The sequence below is a fragment of the Vombatus ursinus genome, unplaced genomic scaffold (assembly GCF_900497805.2).
Source record: "Vombatus ursinus unplaced genomic scaffold, bare-nosed wombat genome assembly UNPS02009173.1, whole genome shotgun sequence".
Lineage (NCBI taxonomy): Eukaryota > Metazoa > Chordata > Mammalia > Diprotodontia > Vombatidae > Vombatus > Vombatus ursinus.
The window spans coordinates 5,089,026-5,108,248 of NW_020948951.1; the positions used below are offsets into that span (position 1 = coordinate 5,089,026).

The window sequence follows — 19,223 nt, forward strand, 5'->3', positions numbered from 1 at the left end:
GCTCTGACATTCTGTGTTCTAAGGGCCCTCCCGGCTCTGACATTCTGAGTTCTAAGGGCCCTCCTGGCTCTGACATTCTGTGTTCTAAGGACCTTCTGAGCCCTGACATTGTGTGTTCTGATGTCCCTCCCAGTTCTGATATCCCGTGTCTCTTCTAGTTCTGACATTCTCTGTTCTAAGGTCTCTCTCAGCTTTAAATTTAGATTTCTCTTAAGATTGTGAACTTTTCGAGGGCAAGGACTGTCTTTTGCCTCTTTTTGTATCCCTGCCCCTTAGCTCAATCCCAGGAACATAGTAAATGTTTATTTATTGTCTAAATCCTATGAAAGTTGCATGATCAGTGAAGGCTTCAAGGAAGGGTGACTCCAAGGGGCTGGGTGCTGACATACCACCATCCTTGCGTCCTGCTAGCCCAGGTTTATTGCCCTGATGGAATGAAAGGGCAGTTTGGGGACGGCGAAAGGGAAAGAACAGACCTCAGACATACATGGAGAGTTTTATAAAATCCTGGAACTGAACACATCTTTAGAAACCAATGAGTCCAAACCCCTTCGTTTTACAATGAGGAAACTGAGGCTTAGGGAATTTAAGTGATTCACCTAGGAACTCAGATCTCTTAAGTAGCAAAGAAGATACTCGAACCCAGGTAACCCCCCCCAACCCTCTTACTTTTTTCCACTGCACCATATTGCTTTGATTCTAATAGTTACAGATAAACCTTTGTTTCCTTCCTTGATGAGACAGTGCAAGGAGGCCCCATGGGGCGAGGCCCAGGCTCAGTGGCCCACTGTGACCTGCTCAATCCTTGTCTCCTCCAGACAAGTGGTTTCATGGTAGAACTCGGTCCATTCCCAATGGGTCACAGTCAGGTGGAGCTGTGGTTTGTCCAACTCCATGGCCCTGGTCGTCATTTCTGTTCCTTAGAGGACACAGGAAAGGAAAAAAGGATGGAATAATGGGTCAGAAGTTGGGGGTATAAGAGAGCAATTGCCACCCATCTTCATCCTCAAATTGGGTTTCTAAACCAGCCCCATGGGTTTTGGGTTTTTTTTTTCACCTCTCTCACTGTCTATAGTCCTTCCAAAGAAGAACACAGTGAAGGACATCATTGCTGCTACGGTCAGGATGGTCAGCAGAATGGCCCACCAGCGAGTCTGAAGGGAAAACATTCAGATTAAATTTTTTTAAAAAAATCAATACTAATTACTCTTTACATAGTACTTTCAGGTTTGCAAAAGACTTTCCTCACAACCACAACATGAGATGGATACTGCAAGTAATATTATCCCCATTTTGCAGATGAGAAAACTGAGGCCCAAGACATTAGGTGATGTGCCCTTGATCATACATCTAGCAAGTGCCTGAGGTAGGGATTTGAATCCAGGTCTCCTGAGTCCAGGTTCAGCATTAGAGACCTCTGTACTGTGCTTTCTTCCATGTATTGCCTTTGATGTGCAGGACCCTGTACTCCATGCAGGAGATACGAAAAAATGGAAGATGCATTGGCTAATAGGATTTAAGGCAGCAACAATAATAATAGCTAACATTTATATAGCACCTACTATGTGCCAGGCACTATACTAAGTGCTTTACAATTATTATCTCATTGCAACCTCACAAACACCCTGGGAGAGAGGTGCTATTATTATCTCCATTTTACAGGTGAAGAAACTGAGGCAAACAGAGGTTGTGACTTGCCCAGGGTAACATAGCTAGTAAGTAAGTGTCTGAGGCTGGATTTGAACTCAGGTGTTCCTGACTCCAGGCTCAGCACTCTTATCTACTACACCATCTAGTTCCTCTCATCTGGAGACAACAGCCCCTCTTCAGGGTTGAGGCACAAGAGGAGAAGATGACTCCCAGAGTTGGCTAGCAGAAGAAACCATGCTGTTGTGTGCACACCAAGGAGTCCTAGGGTCACGCTGCAGGAGATGCGGGAAGGGTGGCACAGACCAAGTGAAAGTCTAGATCGACAGTGGATGAAGGAGCAACTAGGTAGGCACTGGACCTAAGGAGTGTGCAGACCTCAGAGGAAAGGAGCAGAGTGGTTGAACCTCAGCTGGGGCCCAGACCTCACTAACTGGCAGCTTTGTGGAGAATGTTTTGTGCAACTACCTCTAGGGAGAAAGGAAATGGTGTTCATTCCTCTAATAGAAAGGGGTCTATGACTATAGCTCTTTTAAAAGTGCTCAGTGAGGGGGCAGCTAGGTGGTGCAGTGGATAGAGCGCTGGCCCTGAACTCAGGAGGACCCGAGTTCAAATCCGGCCTCAGACCAAACACTTGACACTTACTAGCTGTGTGACCCTGGGCAAGTCACTTAACCCCAATTGCTTTAAAAAAAAAAAAAAGAAAAAGAAAAAAGTGCTCAGTAGGTCTGTTATGGGTTGACGATCTTAAAAAAAAGATGGAAAGAAAGAAGAAGAGGAACACGTTAAGGGGGAAGGGAAAGTAAGGTTGGGGAAAATCATCTCACATAATTGGGACGCCCAAGTAGATATCTCTACAAACAAAGAATTCTACACTGCTTTATAATGATGGTAGGGAGGGGAGTAGCTGACACTTGAACCAGACTCTCATCTGAACTGGTCAAAAGAGGAAGAATACAGAGAAAGAGAGAGAGGGAAGCAAGAGAGAAAGAGACAGAGACAGAGAGAGATCCATTTCACTCAACAGGGAAATGGGGAGAACAGCAAGAAGGGGAAGAAGGAATTAGAGAGAGGGTAGATAAAATGGGAGAGGTGTCCTCAGCAAAACAGAAAGGAGGATAGTAATAGTGATGCAAAAACAAACGGAAAAAAGGAAAGAAGAGTGTTAAATTTATTTTTTTTAATATTCAGAAGAGAGTATAAGGACATTCAAAAGGGGACACAGAGAACAGAAGCAGGACAACGTTGTACACAATAACAGCAATACTGTTCAGGGAAGAATTGTGAATGACTTAGCTATTCTCAGCAATACAGCAATCTATGACAGTCCCAGAGGACTAATGATAAAGCATACTATCTGCCTCCAGAGAAAGAACTGATATTGATTGAATGCAGACTGAAGCATGCTATTTTTCACTTTCTTTCTTTCTTTCTTTTTTTTTTATTCAAGTCTTCTTGTACACAATGACTAACATGGAAATGTATCTGAGGAAAGGGTAAGGGGAGCGGGGGAGGGAGGGATAGAATTTGGAACTCAAAACTTTAAATACAAATGTTAAAAAATTGGGGGGGGGGGGAGGACACAGACAAGAAGGGCATTGTTGATACTACCATGCTAAATTTGATGTATGCTTGGAAGAGCGAGAGAATGATGACAAGGAAGTTATGATCAGAGAGAAGAATCCCAGAGTTCTGAATCAGGGAGGCAGAACATTTTGAGTGATGGTCAGATCAAGGGTGTGAGTCTGTGTGTGGCTATAGGCACTTAATAAATGCTTATTGACTGACTATCTATAATGAAAATGCAAGGCATGCAAGTTGAAGAGGCAGGTGATCTAGAAGCCTGGGAGTTTGAGGAGATATGCATTGAAGGAAGGCACCATAGGTAAGGGCAGATGTTGGTTGGAAGACAGTGACCCATGAACCTTTTAAGAAAGGAGGGGAAAGGCCTGAGACTTGGTAGATAACTACAGTATGGATATGTGTGGGATGATTTAAAAAAATCCACTTTGTACAAATATGTCGTGATCTTGTTTCTTTTTCTTTAAGAAGGAAAGGAACATTATATAGATATTGTATAGATAATTGTATAAATATCTATTTGTTAAACATCTGCTATGTGCCAGGCCTTGTGTTAAGCATTTTATAAATACTATCTCAAAACAGAAGAAAGAGATTCAAATGGAAAAAGGATTCCCTGAAGATAGCCCTCATCCACAAGCTAGCCCTTCAGATACGTGAAGATGACTACTGTATTTCCCCCAAGTCTTCTCTTCAAATATTGTTATGCTAGAGCAGGGAAGAGATCCTAGGAATGAGGCCAGAAGCAGGTTAGCTGTCTCCTGGGAGCCCTCACCTTCATCCAGGCAGAGGTGTCCTCCAACTCAATGAAGCCCATGATGGTATTCTTCACTCTGGCCATTGGCCCGTCATCATCCACCAGGCGGCAGATGTGAAACTTGTCACAATAGCCCAGGCGGCCCTTGCATGGTGTGCCTGGGGTCAGTGGGACCCGGGTGCCGTTGAACTCGGACTTCAGCAGGGAGGATGTGGTGCTGGCACAGGTGCTGGGCTGGCCTATTGAGGTGGATAAGGAGCAAGGTTGGTTGAAGTTTCGGCTCCCCCTACCCTTTTCCCTCATCGCCACATGTGGGAGCTCTCCATGGTATTGTGGAAAAGGCCCTGGTCCCTGGAATCTGGAGACCTGGGTCTAGTTCTGTCTGGCTCTGATACTGTCTAATTGCTATAACAGCTTAACATATAGCACCTACTATGTGCCAGACACTGTGCTAAGCACTTTACAATTATTATCTCATTTGATTCTCACAACCACTCTGGGAGGGAGATACTATTATTATCTCCATTTTACAGATGAGGAAACTGAGGCAAACAAAGGTTCAGTGACTTGCCTAGGGTTACATAGCTAGTCAGTGTCTGAGGCTAGATTTGAACTCAGGTCTTCCTGTCTCCAAGCCCAGTGTTCTATCCATTATGCCACCTAGCCACCCCTTGTTATATGATCTTGGAAAAATCATTTTCCTTTTTTGGGCTTCAGCATCATTATTATTAGCAACAGCTAGGGGGACCACTGGATAGTGTGCTGAGTCTAGAATCGGGAAGACTTGGGTTCAAATCCAGCCTCAGACACTTACTAGCTGTTTGACCCTGGGCAAGCCACTGAACCTCTGTTTTTCTCAGTTTCCTCATCTGTAAAATAGCAGCTTCCCACCCCTACCCCACCCTGGTGGTTGTGAAGACCAAATACGATAATATCTGTAAAATGCTTAGCACAGTGCCTGGCACATAGTCAGCACTATATAAACGTTAGCTATTATTATTATTATTATTAACAGTAGACCTAAGTGCAGATACCAGCTCATCTGTGTCCTTTCACCCTGTATAATTCCTCATCTTCATAAATTATAGAAGACCTATTCAATGCACTGTAGGCTTACTTTATTTGTTTGTTTGTTTGTTTTAATAAAAACCTTTTGTGAATGCCAGCTCAACATTGAGCCTGTCCAGCCATTATCCCACCCCCTTGTTACATGCCTAGGCCTTTACAGTTATCTCTCTCCTTGGTAGTATCTTTTGCAGCACTTTGCTAATGCATCTTCCTCATATCCTCTATCCCAAGGCTCCCTGAGGCTTACAAAACACCTTTCCCATGACAATTCTGTGAGGTGGATTTTTAAAATGTCATGATTCCCATTTTAAGTTGGGGAAAACAAGGTCCAGAGGACACAAGGAGCCACAGCCATGCAGCTAGTATTGGGGTGCAGTGGGGTAGAATTCAAAATCAGGACTCCTCATTCCAATACCCAGAGCCCTTTCCTCCCTCCCCTCCTACCTTTCTAGGACTTCTGTGATAATGAAGTGCTCCTAAATCTATTCTTATTGGACAAGGCCCTTTCTTTGTATTCATCCTCTGCTACTGGTCCATATTTCCACCTTCTGCACATATGCTTCTAAAATTCAAGCTGGTCTGATGAGTTCTTAGAGAGTGAAATGAAGTGAAATGCATTCCAGAGAAAAGAAGTGACTTGCTCAGGGTAGTAAAAGGCAGAACTGAGATCTGAGACCAGGGCTTCCACTTCTGAATCTTGCACTAAATTTCCTCAAAGGTCTCTTCCAGGTCTAAGTTTCTACCTGGTACGACTCTATCCATCCTCTCTCACAGCCTGATCTCATATCCCTCCCTTTCATGCATCCACTCGGCTTCCGCTTCAGTTCCCAACGGGCTGCAATGGCAAGAGGTCAGTAGGTGACCACGGGGTAGAAGTCCCAAGGTCAGTACACATCTCCCCTCCTCCACTGGCTTCCAGTATTGGCCTCACCCCTAGCTTTCAACCAGTATGGGAAGGAATGGGATCACACATAGAAGGAAGGATGTCTCCTTTGGCCAGTCACGCTACCCAGGGTTCTCTTACCTCTCATAGCTTTCACCTCCATGTCTCTTACAAAGTTTAAAAATAATGATTTTATGAGGAAATCTTTGCTGGTGTTATTGTATGAAGGAGGAGAGAAGATGTGACTGTCATACAACTAGCTAGTAAGTGGTAGAGCCAAGGTTTGGACTCAAGTCCCCATTCTCCAAATCCAATGATCTTCCCTCCCACCCCCAGTGCTCTAGTGGATAGAGCCTATGCCATTTTGCCCAAGATGGGCCTGGGAATTACTGCCCAGCAGGTACCTGGCTTCTGGCAGCAAAGGTGGCACTGCTCCCGTGGGGAGCTGCTGATACATTCACATGGCTCCAAGCCATGGCTGAGGCACAGGGAGCCTCTGCAGCTCTGTGGAGACAGAAGATAATAGGATTGAGAGTCAGTCGAGAACTCAGAGATCTAGTTCATTCTACAGGTGGGGAAAAGGATCCTGGGAGAAAGGAACTGACTTGGCTAAAGTCATACAGCAGCAGAGAAAGGATTCAGACCCACTTTCAAACTCCAGATTATATATCCAGTTCTTTATTTGCCACAATTGAGGTGTTAAACCAAGGGACTTCTTAATTAATGCCAAACCATCAATGCTATAAATGCCAAACTCCTCAGTCTAGCAGAGAACGCCCTTCATTTCTCGAATCTGACCCTCTCTTCTAGCCTACATGAGCCTTGCCTTGCCTACCATATTTGATGATGTTTCCCAAGATCAGAGGTCCTGGTCTTCTCCTGTATCCCCTACCCAGCATTGTCTGCCCATGTTGCACCTTGAGAAGGGATTCAGAAAAGCCTGGTTGAATTGAATTGGACTTGGAGGAGGGGAGCATAGCACAGAGAAGGAACAACAGCCATTGGGACACTATTTCTGACCAGAGCACAAAATCAAAGTCTCAGAGTTGGAAGGGACTTCAGAGGTCAATTGGACATGATTGACCTCTTCACTATACCCGTGGTCACCTCACCCTTGCTTAAATACACCCAATAAGGAAGACCCATCACTTTCTAGACTACCCATTTCACCTCTGGAACCATCTCATTGGGAGGAATGACATCAAGCCTAAATCTTCCTCTTTGTACTTTCCACCCCTAGTCCTGCCTTAATCCCTTTGCGAGTGTGATGATCCTTCATCAGATGCTTAAAGATGACTGTCGTCTGCTTGCCTCCAAGGTAAACCCCTCTAGTTTTTTAGCCTATCTCATAGAACATGAACTTTGAGGACTCCTACCATTCTGGTCATCTTCTTCAGGATGACTGAAAGGTCAAGTGATTTGTCCAGAGTCACACAACCAGTATGTGTCAGATGTTGAACTTAAACCTAGGTTTTCCCGGTTTCCTTCTGTTCAGCATTTAAAGCCCTTCACCACCTGGCCCCAACTTACGTTTCTAAACATATTATATATTATTTCCCTTCATATGCTCTGTAGTCAGCCAAACTGGTCTTCTCATGCACAATATTCCATCTCCTATCTCCCTTCCTTTGAACTGGCTGTCCCCCATGCCTAGAACGCATTCTCTTCTTACACCTGCTTTTAAGAATATCTTCTTCCTTTCAAGAATCACCCTGAGTACCCCCTTCTGCATGAAGACTTTCATCAGCTCCCAACGTCCTTCCTCCCAAAACAATCTTGGATTTGTATATATATAATATGTATATATGTGTGTGTGTATGTTCTGTATATGTTCATTTTTGTCTTTACATACCCAACACTTAGCACAGTAGATGGAATGTTGTATATGAAGAATAGCACTAGATCCCAGAGTACTTATGGAAGAACAAGGTAGGAAGGGGCCAGCTTATAAAGGGATTTAAATGCCAAGCAGGATTTTAGATTTGATCCCAGATATGAGACAGCCTTAAATACTTGTTGACTGACTGTTGGATTGAAGAGAAGGATTCTGAAAAACAGGGAGGAGAAAGGAGTTCGTTCCCGCTACAGGTGACTGTCTGTGTAAAGTGTCATTTGTTGTTCAGTCATATCTGATTCTTCATGATCCCATGGACCACAGCACACTAAGTCCTTCTATCCTATACTATCTCCTGAAGCTTATCCAAGTTCATGTTACTTCCATGACATTATTTTTCCATCTCATCCTCTGCTATCCCCTTTTCCTTTTGCCTTCAATCTTTCCTAACATCAGGGTCTTTTCCAATGAGTCCTGCATTCTCATTTTGTGGCCAAAGTATTTAAGCCTTACTTTAAGTATTTGACCTTCCAGTGAATAGCCTGAATTAATTTCTTTAAGTATTGACTGATTTGATCTTCTTGCTGTCTAAGGACTCTCAGAAGTCTTCTCCAGCACCATAATTTGAAAGCATTAACTTCACAGTACGCAGATTTTCTTATAGTCCATCTCTCATAGCTATACATTGCTACTGGAAAAATCATAATTTTGACTATATGGACCTTTGTCAGCAAGGTGATGTCTCTGCTTTTTAGTATACTGTCCAAATTTGCCATAGCTTTCCTTCCAATGAGTAAGTTATTTTAATTTTATGACTGCAGCTGCTGTCTGCAGTGATCTTTGAGCCCAAGAATATAAAATCTGACACTTCTTCTCCCTCTGTTTTCCATAAAGTGATGAGAGCGACTGCCAAGATCTTAGATTTTTTTTGTGTGTTAAGCTTCAAGCCAGCTCTTACACACTCGTCTTTTACCCTCATCAGGAAGCTTCTTAATCCCTCTTCACTTTCTGCCATCAAAGTGGTATCATCTGCATATCTAAGATTGTTGATATTTTTCCTGGTACCTTAATTCTGGCTTTTGATTTGTCCAGCCTGGCATTCATATGATGTATCTGAGTAAAGTTAAATAACTAAAGTGACAATGTGCAGCCTAGTTATACTCCTTTTCCAATCCTTTTCCTTAAACCAATCAGTTGTTACATGTTAGGTTCTAATTGTTACTTCTTGGCCCCTCAAGAGACAAGTGAGATGATCTGGTATTCCCATCTCTTTGAGAACTTGTCACATTTTGTTGTGATCTACAGTCAAAGGCCAGCAGATGACACAGAGCCTATTATCAAATACTTAACCCAAAATTTACAATAAGGTACTCCATAAAAGAAAAAGAAAAAATTCAGACTTCTTCTCTGGTACAAAGGGAGGGCCAAAAATTTTTACAAGGATTTCCCGATCACGGGATACTATACCCCTAAACCCCATGATGTGTAAGGGATGAGTGTAGATGTTTTTTTTTCCTGGAATTCTCCTGCTTTCTCCATAATCCAGCAAATGTTGGCAATTTGGTCTTCAGTCCCTCTGCCTCTTTGAAAACCAGCCTGTTCTTCTGGTAATTTTTAGTTCCACTTGCCAAAGCCTAGCTTGCAGAATCTTAAGTATAACCTTGGTGGAATGTGAAATAAGTGAAATTTCTTGGTAATTTGAACATTCCTTGGCATTGTCCTTCTTTAGGATTGGGATGTAAACTGATCTTTTCCAATCCAGTGGCTACTGTTGAGTTTTCCAAATTTGGTGGCATATTGAGTGCAGCACTTTAACAGAATCATCTTTTAGGGTTTTAAATAGCTCAGCTGGAATTCCATCACCTCCATTAGTCCTACTGTTAGCAATACTGCCTAAGGCCCACTTGACTTCATTCTCCAGGATGTCTGGTTCTAGATCAGTAACCATACCATAGTGGTTATCAATGATGTTAAGATCTTTCTTGTATAGTTCTTCTATATATTCTTGCCACCTCTTCTTAATCTCTTGTACTTCTGTTAAGTCCCTACCATTTTGTCATTTGTCATGCCCATTTTTGCATAAAAGTTCCCTTGATATCTCTTATTTTCTTGAAGGGAACTTTTGTCTTTCCCATTCTATTGTTTTCTTCTATTTCTTTGCATTGCTCTTTTATGAAAACCTTCTTAGGGGCAGCTAGATGGTGCAGTGGATAGAGCTCTGGCCTTGGAGTCAGAGGGACCTGAGTTCAAATCTGGTCTCAGACACTTGACACTTACTAGCTGTGTGATGCTGGGCAAGTCACTTAACCCTGATTGCCTCACCAAGAAAACAAACAAAAAAAGAAAACCTTCTTATCTTGCCTTGTTATTCTCTGGAATTCTGCATTCAGTTGGGTGTATCTTTCCCTTTCTCCTTTCCCTTTCACTTTCCTTCTTTCTTCAGCTATTTGTAAACTCTCATCAGACAGCCATTTTGCTTTCTTGCTCTTCTTTTTCTTTGGAATGTTTTTTGTCGCTTTCTCCTGTACAATATTTTGAACCTCTATCTATAGTTCTTCAGGCACTCTGTCTACCAGACCTAATCCATTAAATCTATTCATCCCTCAGGTCCCTCTGACTCCAAGGCCAGAGCTCTATCCACTGCACCATCTAGCTGCCCCTAAGAAGGTTTTCATAAAAGAGCAATGCAAAGAAATAGAAGAAAACAATAGAATGGATGAATCCCACTTCACATTCATAAGGGATATTATTTAGGTCATACCTATATGGTCTGATATGGGGCAACTAAGTGGCGTAGTAAATAGAGCACTGGGCTTGGCATTAGGAAGACTCATCTCCCTGAGTTCAAATCCAGCCTTAGACATTTACGAGCTGTGTGACCCAGGGCAAGTCACTTAACCCTGTTTGCCTCAGTTTCCTCATCTGTAAAATGAGATGGAGAAAGAAATGACAAACCATTCCAGTATCTTTGCCAAGAAAACCCTAAATGGAGTCACAGAGAGTGAGAAACGACTGAAATGACAAAACAACAATATAGTTTGATGGTTTCCCCTACTTTCTTCAATTTAAGTCTGAATTTTGTATTAAGAAGCTCATGATCTGAGCCACGGTCAGCTCCAGGTCTTGTTTCAATGGACCGTAAAGAGCTTATTCACCTTTGGCTACAAAGTATATAACCAATCTGATTTCAATATTGACCATCTGGTGATGTCCACATGTAGAGTCACCTTTTGGATTGTTGAAAAAGAGCGTGTGCTATGACCAGCAAGTTATCTTGACAAAACTCTTAGGCTCTGCCCAGCTTTATCTTGCACTCCAAGGCCAAAACTTGCCTGTTACACCAATTTTCTTGATTTCCTACTTTAGCATTCTAATCTCCTCTGATGAATGTAACATCTTTTCTTAATGTCATTTCTAGACTTTGTAAGACTTTATATAATTTCCTTTTCCAGTGGATCACCTTTTGTCAGAACTCTCCGCTATGACCTGTCCATCTTGGATTACTCTGCACAGCATAGCTCATAGTTCATTGGGCTATGCAAGCCCCTCTGCCATGACAAGGTAGTAATGGGATGGCAGAGGTGGGGTGGAGCAGAGAGAAGTAGAGGGCAGGGTCTGTGTAAAGCAGGAGACAAGAAGACAAGACCTAGAAGTAATAGGGTAGCTGCAATGCAGGAGAAGGAAGAAAGTGGAACAAGGGTAGAAAAGTAAGATGGCAGCCAATTGCGGAGGGTCTTAAACCCAGGCAGCTAGGTGACACAGCAGCTAGACAGCTGGGTCTGTGTGATTCTGGGAAAGTCATTTCACCTCTGTTTGTCTTAGTTTCCTCAACTGTGAAATGAGAATACAAGTAGCCCCTCTACCTCCCAGAGATGTTGTGATAATCAGATGAGATATTATCTGTAGAGTGATTAGCACAGTGCCTGGCATGTAGTAGGTGCTTCATAAATGCTTGTTTCCTTCCTTCCAAGTAGAGAAGTTTGTATTTTGTCATTCAGATAACAAGAAGCTACTTAAGGTTTTTGAGCAAAGTAGCGATATGGTGCATTAAGATTATTTTGGCAGGGGCAGCTAGGTGGCGCTGTGGATAGAGCACCAGACCTGAGTTCAAATCTGTTCTCACACCAGACATTTGACATTTACTGACTGTGTGACCCTGAGTAAGTCACTTAACCCCAATTGCCTCGCCAAAAAAAAAAGGTTATTTTGGCAGATATGGTAAGGATAGATCAGAAGAGGGAGAAAATAAAGACAGGAAGACCAGTTAGAAGGCACTCTCTACTACAAAGTTAAGACCAGACTCACCCCATCAAGGCAGATCTGAGCTCCCATGAGACATGGAGTAAAGTTGGCCTTGGCTACAGGGGCAGGACAGTAGGCAGTGTTTCCCAGGCAGGAGCTCTCCAACAGGCACTCGGTCTCTGTTTGGCACAGCTTCCCCGTTGAGAAATATTTGCAATCTGGGCTACAGCAAGGGCCTTGGCTGGGACTAAAAGATGAAATATATGACTTTGTTACCCAGGGCTCAGGTCCAAGCCCTGCTAAAGCCAGCCCTAGAACTGGAGGCCCTGAACAGCGGGGCACCCAATAATACTCCATTACTTCATGTACCACAATTTATTTAGCCAATCCCCAGTGGGTGGGCACCTACTTTGTTTCCAATTCTTTGCTATCTTTTTTTGTTGTTACATTTTAAAGTTCCAAACTGTCTCCCCACCCTGCACTAGAGAAGGCCACCCTTTGATATATACATACATGTATGTGTGTATGTATATATACATATAGACACACATATATACAGATGTATATATATACACATATACGCACATATGTGTATATATGTACGTAAAACCATGCTATGCATATTTTTATTTATCAGTTCTTTCTTTGGAGGTAGATAGCATCTTCCTTCATTGATCCTTTGTAGTTGATTTGAATATAATACTCAGAATAACTTTGTCATTCTTCAAACAATGTTACTGTTACAATAGGTAGTATTCTCTTGGTTCTGCTTATTTCACTTCATTATTTCATGCAAGCCTTTCCATGTTTTTCTAAAATTTCAATCTGCTCATCATTTCTAATAGCACAGTAGTATTCTGTCACAATCATATATCACAACTTATTTAGCCGTTCCCCAATTGATGGGCATCCCCTCAATGTCCAGTTCTTTGCCACCACAAAGAGAGCTGCTCTAAATATTTTAGAACACATAGGCTCTTTTCTGTTTTCCCTAATCACCTTGGGGAAAAGACGTAATAGTAGTATGGCTGGGTCAAAGGTGCACACAGTTTTATAACTCTTTGGGCGTAATTCCATGGAATTCCATAATTCCAGGTTGTTCTTCAAAATGGTTAGATCAGTTCCACCAACAGTGCATTAGCGTCCCAATTTTTCCGTATCCCCTCCAACATTTGTCATTTACTCTTTCTATCATTTTAGCCAATCTGGTAAGTGGGAGATATCTCAAAGTTGTTTTAACTTGCATTTCTCTAATCAATCATGATTTAGAGCGTTTTTTATATGACTATATATAGCTTCATTGAAAAACTGCTTGTTCATATCCTTTGACCATTTATCAATTGAGGAATGACTCATTCTTATGAATTTGACAAAGTTCTCTATATATTTGAGACATAAGATCTTTATCCAAGAAACTGTCCATAAAAATTTCCCCCCAATTTTCTGCTTTCCTTCTAATCTTGGTTACATTGGTTTCATTTGTACAAAATCTTTTTTAATTTAATGTAATCAAAATTATCCATTTACATCTCATGATGCTCTCTATCTCTTATTTACTCACAAATCCTTCTGTTCATAAGTCTGATAGGTAATATGTTTCATGTTCTTCTAACTTACTTATGATATCTCCCTTTATATCTATCTATTTTGATCTTATCTTGAAAAATGATGTAAAATATTGGTCTATACCCCATTTCTGCCAGACTGCTTGCTAGTATTCCCAGCAATTTTTCCCAAATAGTGAATTCTTATTCCACAGACTTGAATCTTTACATTTGTCAAACACAAGGTTACTATAATAATTTACTACTATGCATTGAATGTCTACTCTGTTCCAATGATCTGTCTTTTTATTTCTTAGCCAGTACCAGATAGTTTTGATAATTACAGCCTTATAAGAGTTTAAGATCTGGTACTGCTAACCTCCTTCTTTAACATGTTTCTTTTTCATAAATTCCCTTGATATTCTTGACTTTTTTTTCTTCCAAATGAATTTTGTTCTTATTTTTTCTAGCTCAATAAAATAATTTTTTGGCAATTAATTGGGATGGCATTGAATAAATAGATTAGGTAGAATTGTCATTTTTATTATATTGGCCTTGCCCATCCATGAACAATTAGTATTTCTCTAATTATTTAACTCTGATTTTACTTATATAAAAAGTGTTTTATAATTATATTCATGTAGTTCCTGGATTTGTCTTGGCAGGTATACTCCCAGGTATTTTATGCTGCCTACCATCAATTTAAATGGGGTATCTCTTACTATCTCTTCTTGCAGGGTTTTGTTGGTGATATATAGAAATTCTGATGATTTCTGTGGGTTTATTTTATATCCTGCTACTTTGCTAAAATTATTAAATTTTCAACTAGCTTTTTAGTTATAATTCTTTGCTATCACAAAAAAAGTGCTGCTATGTATATTTTGGTGAATATGGGGAACATCTTCTTTTCAATGGTCTCTTTGAAGTATAAAGCTAGTAATGGAATCTCTGGGTCAAATGGTATAGACATTTTAGTCACTTTATTTCCATAATTCCAAATTGCTTTCCCAAAATAGCTATACAGATTCACAGTTCCACCAACAATACACTAATCTGCCTATCTTCCCACAAATGCTTTAGTACTGATAGTCCAATGATTTTTTAAAATTACCTCTCCTTGATCAGTCTTCCAGGTCAGTTCTCTTTACTATGGCACCCTCCAGCTGCCTTGGTGAGGGTTGTGGTCAGGGCAGGATCAAGAAGCATTTCCTCTACTTGCCAGCTGTTGACCCTTCATCCAGACACTACGGTTTATTGCACTTGCCCACAATGGGCTCCTAGTTGCTGCTCTTTGTCACTCAATCCTATCCCTCCTTCAGGGTCCAGCTCAAATCCCACTCCCCTTTTATACATGAGGAAACTAAGGCTCGGAGAATGTGTCATCCAGGGAGTGAGGATCAGGGCTTTCTCATATTGAGTTCTGGTACTCTGGTCACTTCCCTTTTATGAGCTCCAGGTCCGGGGGCTGGAGCGAGGCTGGGATTAGGCTTCCCCTGAGAAGACCTGAGGGGTCTTCAACCTTGTATTACCCAACAGGGCAATAGGCCCCTGCTCACGGGCCACAGCCCCAGAGGATTCTGGGAGTCAGTGCAAGGGGGCCAGGAAGCACGAAACATTGTCATTTTGAGTTTTATTTTCTAAATACAGCTTTGATAGACGATAAACTGTATGTCTCACAATTTTTCCCCAGTAGCATGTAAACTCCTTGAAGGCGGGGACTCTGCTCTTTGTATTTTCAGCACTAGGACAGCTAGGTACGGGTACACCGCCCATAGCAGACAATTAATTAGACTGGATAATTAGATTAGTAAATTATTCAGAGCCCTGAGAGTTTAAGTGATTTGCCTAGGATCACACAGTACGTGCCACAGGCCAGTTATTGCTGTTCAGTAGTGTCCAACTCTTCATGACCCCATTTGGAGTTTTCTTGGCCAAGACACTGGAGCGGTTTGCCATTTCCTTCTCCAGTTCATTTGACAGATAAGGAAACTGAGGCAAACAGGGTGAAGTGACTTGCCCAGGGTCCCATGGCTACTAAGTGTCTGAGGCCAGATTTGAACTCAGGAAGATGAGTTTTCCTAACCCTAGGTCCAGAGCTCTGTCCATTGCACCACCTAGCTGTCAGAGGCCAGATTTGAACCCACATCTTTTAGTCTTTACCTGATTTAGCATCTGAAGCTCTATATCCATTACTGTTTCTCAAATATATGTAGATATTGTTGTGATTAAGAAAATACAAATTCATTTAAAAGTGTTAATGAGTTCATAGTAGTTTTTTATGTTATCATGTATTTTCTCCACCAACTGATACTAAAAGTACAGCTGTCAGAGAGGCGGTCCATGACATTGTTTGATGTTAAAAAGGGGTGAGAACATTGTACATAGTGATAGCCACACTGTGCGATGACGGACATCAATAGACTTGGCTCTTCTCAGCAATGCAAAGATCTAAGACAACTCCAAAAGACTCACAATGGAAAATGCTATCCACACCCATAGAAAGAACCATGGGGGCAGCTAGGTGGCGCAGTGGATAGAGCACCAGCCCTGAAGTCAGGAGGACCTGAGTTCAAATCCGGCCTCAGACCAAACCCTTGGCACGTACTAGCTGTGTGACCTTGGGCAAGTCACTTAACCCCGATTGCCTCACCAAAAAAAAAAAAAAGAAGGAACTATGGAGTCTGAATGCAGACGGAAGCATACTATTTGCTCTCCTTTTCTTTTGTTGTTTTATTTTATTGCTTCATTCTCATGGTTCCTCCCATTAGTTCCAACTGTTTTTACATCATGACTAATGGGAAAATATGCTTAACATGAATGTATGTGTAGAGCCTATATCAGATTGTACACTGTCTGGGGAAGGGATAAGTGGGAGCGGAGGGGAAATTTAAAACTCAACATCTTGTGGAAGTGAATGTTGAGAACTAAAAATAAATAAATTAACTATTAAAAAAAAAAGGGTCAGGAAAAAGTTGGTAATGGCCAGGTAGGTGGTACATTGGATAGAGTGCTAGTCCTAGAGTCAGGAGGACCTGAGTTCAAATCTAGCCTCAGACTCTTACTAACTGTGTGACTCTGGCCAAGTCACTTTACCTTGATTGCCTCAAAAAAAAAAAAAAAAGATTGGTAACTATGGGTATAATGGCGGGAAAAGCATAGGATTTGGGGTTGAAGGGCTGAATCCTAACTCTGTGACTTCCTAGCTGAGTGAGTTGGAGCAGGTCTCTGGACTTCAGATTTCTCTTCTGGAACATCAAAGTTGTTGGGTTAGATGACCTTTAAATTCACTTGCATGTTGGAATCCTCCTTCATGTGACAAAGGAAAGGAGAGCCCAGAGTCAAAGAGACTCTCAGAATCGTCTGATATGTCAAACCTAAGAGGGAGCTCTGGGCTGAAACTGAGGACAGGGTTCTCTACTCCTCCTTATATATGGGACTTTGGGCAAGTCACTTAACTATGGGGCCTCAGTTTACTCATCTGTAAAACAAGAATGAAGATGATTATTTTTATTCATTTTTCTATAGCATGTTGAGGTTTACAAAGCATTTTCTTCACCAAAACCCCATGAAGGAAATAGCACAAGGATGACTATTTTAAAAGTGAGGAAACTGAGGCTCAGAAAGATTAGATATCAGAGATAGGTTTGCATCTCAGGTCTCTTGACTCTTAATTCCAGCATTTGACTATAAGTTGAGGAGGTAAGACTAAATTAATCCCAAGATCTCTTCCACCTCAGACAGCTCCTATCATTTTGTGAGATCATATAATCTGGGGAAACATATTTAAAATCTCCTTAGTAAAACTGAAAATATTAAGATCATCTTTTCTCTGGTCCAAAAGCCCTTTCTGAACTTGCTCTCCTTGGAAAACTGGGTGCTAGGTAGAAGACAGAAAGGTCTTTCCTAAGGAAACGTGTTAAGGGTGGATACTGCATTTGAGCCACGAGGACCACTGGTCTTCTGGTCCTTGCCTTCCCCATCCCTGGAATGGGTGGCCAATGACTGATGCAAGGGAAGTGCCTTCTATTCCATTCAAAGGGAAGTACCCTCTTCTATTATTTGGGGGAGATTCACCATCTTGCGCTGAAGGAGGACTACCTTTAAATCTTTGAGGGGAATGGTTGGGGAAGGAACTGCATAGGGACTATTATGGGATATTAACCTCAAACTCTATTTTCACATACTATGATCTTTTCCTTGTTCAAGATTCCTATACAAGTTAACTTAAATTAGTTGGGGTTAGAATCATGTCCAAGGCATGGGAGGACTAGCTCAGTTTGGACATTCTTCTCTCTAGGCTAGAAATGCTTGGATATTAGAAAATGTTAATATTTGTCAAGTTCTTAGCACAGTGCTCGGCATATAGTAAGTACTTATATAAATGTTAGCTATTGTTATTATTAGCAACTAGGTGGCACAGCGAATGAATGCCAGGCCTGGAGTTAAGAAGACTCATTTTCCTGAGTTCAAATCTGGCCTCAGACACTTACTAGCCGTGTGAACCTGGGCAAGTCACTTAGCCCTGTTTACCTCAGTTCCTCATCTGTAAAATGGGTTGGAGAAGGAAATGGTAGACTATTCTATTTTCTCTGCCAAAAAAAAACCAAAAACAAAACCCAAAGGGGGTCACAGAGAGTCAGACATGACTGAACAATAATTATTATAATTAGTATTAAATAAAATTGTTTCTGGCAGATTTATGCCTAAAATGCAGAGCACAGTATTAAAGGCTTTTATCTTTAACAAATACAACTCCTGCATATGACAAAAAGTAAAAGTGAAGCCCAGGACTGGGAATGGGGTTGCCCAAGGTCCCCCAGTAATGGTAGAACAGAGATCAGAACGCAGTTCTCTATTCCTCATCTAGGGTTCTTTCCCCTCTGTTTCATTGCCTCCTGGGATGGATGGATGGGTGGATGGGGGTAGAGGGTGAGGCAGGCACATCAGTGTTACTACTCAGCTGTAGAACTGGCAGCTGAGGGGCAGCCATACCCAGGGTGGCCAGGCTCCTACCTGCACTGCACTCCTGCCTTCAGCCGGCAACGGAGCCCCTCTGTCTCACTGGCACTGTGGCAGCAGGGGTCTGTGGCGTTGCCCCCCACATCACACTCCTCTCCAGTGTCCAGCACGTGGTTTCCACAGATGGGCCGGTCAGTTTCTGGGAAACAAAGCAGATGCAGAGTGGGAGGGGTAGAGAATGGTAAGAAAGCAGAGAGTTTGCTCTTTTGGCCTTACCTGCCATACCATTAGGACAAGTAGGTGATACAGTGGGTAGAGTGCTGGGCCTGGAGCCAGGAGGACTTGAGTTCAAATCTAGCCTCAGACACATATTAGCTAAGTGATCCTAGGCAAGTCACTGAACTTCTGCTTGCCTCAGTTTCTTCATGTGTAAAATGGGAATAATAGTAACACAGACCTCCCAGGGTGGTTGTGAGGATCAAATGAGATAATAATTGTAGTCTTTAGCACAGTGCCCGGTAAGTGCTACATAAATGTTAGCTGTAGCTATTATTATACCTCTATTAATTAAGTTCATTTCACAAGATTTAGACCTGACTTTTTTTTTTTTTTTTTTGCTTTTTGGTGAGGCATTTGGGGTTAAGTGACTTGCCCAGGCTCACACAGCTAGTAAATGTTAAGTGTCTGAGGCTGGATTTGAACTCAGGC

General features: G+C 41.9%; 1 protein-coding gene across 2 annotated transcripts in view; it reads right to left on the reverse strand.

The window, feature by feature from the left end:
• Nucleotides 1–482: 482 nt before the first annotated feature.
• The window catches only part of LOC114034981 (disintegrin and metalloproteinase domain-containing protein 10-like), a 55,104-nt gene continuing 36,363 nt past the window's right edge, over nt 483–19,223 (reverse strand). Inside the window, exons 11-16 of one of the 2 annotated variants that reach the window (XM_027850855.1) lie at nt 18,570–18,714; nt 12,076–12,259; nt 6,341–6,440; nt 4,004–4,224; nt 1,058–1,154; nt 483–913 (exon numbers count right to left, since the gene is read on the reverse strand). In XM_027850855.1, the coding sequence (XP_027706656.1) occupies nt 777–913; nt 1,058–1,154; nt 4,004–4,224; nt 6,341–6,440; nt 12,076–12,259; nt 18,570–18,714 (884 nt within the window). In that variant the 3' untranslated portion in view covers nt 483–776. Of the gene's footprint in view, nt 920–1,057; nt 1,155–4,003; nt 4,225–6,340; nt 6,441–12,075; nt 12,260–18,569; nt 18,715–19,223 lie in introns of both variants that reach the window. The other variant, XM_027850854.1, reaches the window with a different exon arrangement.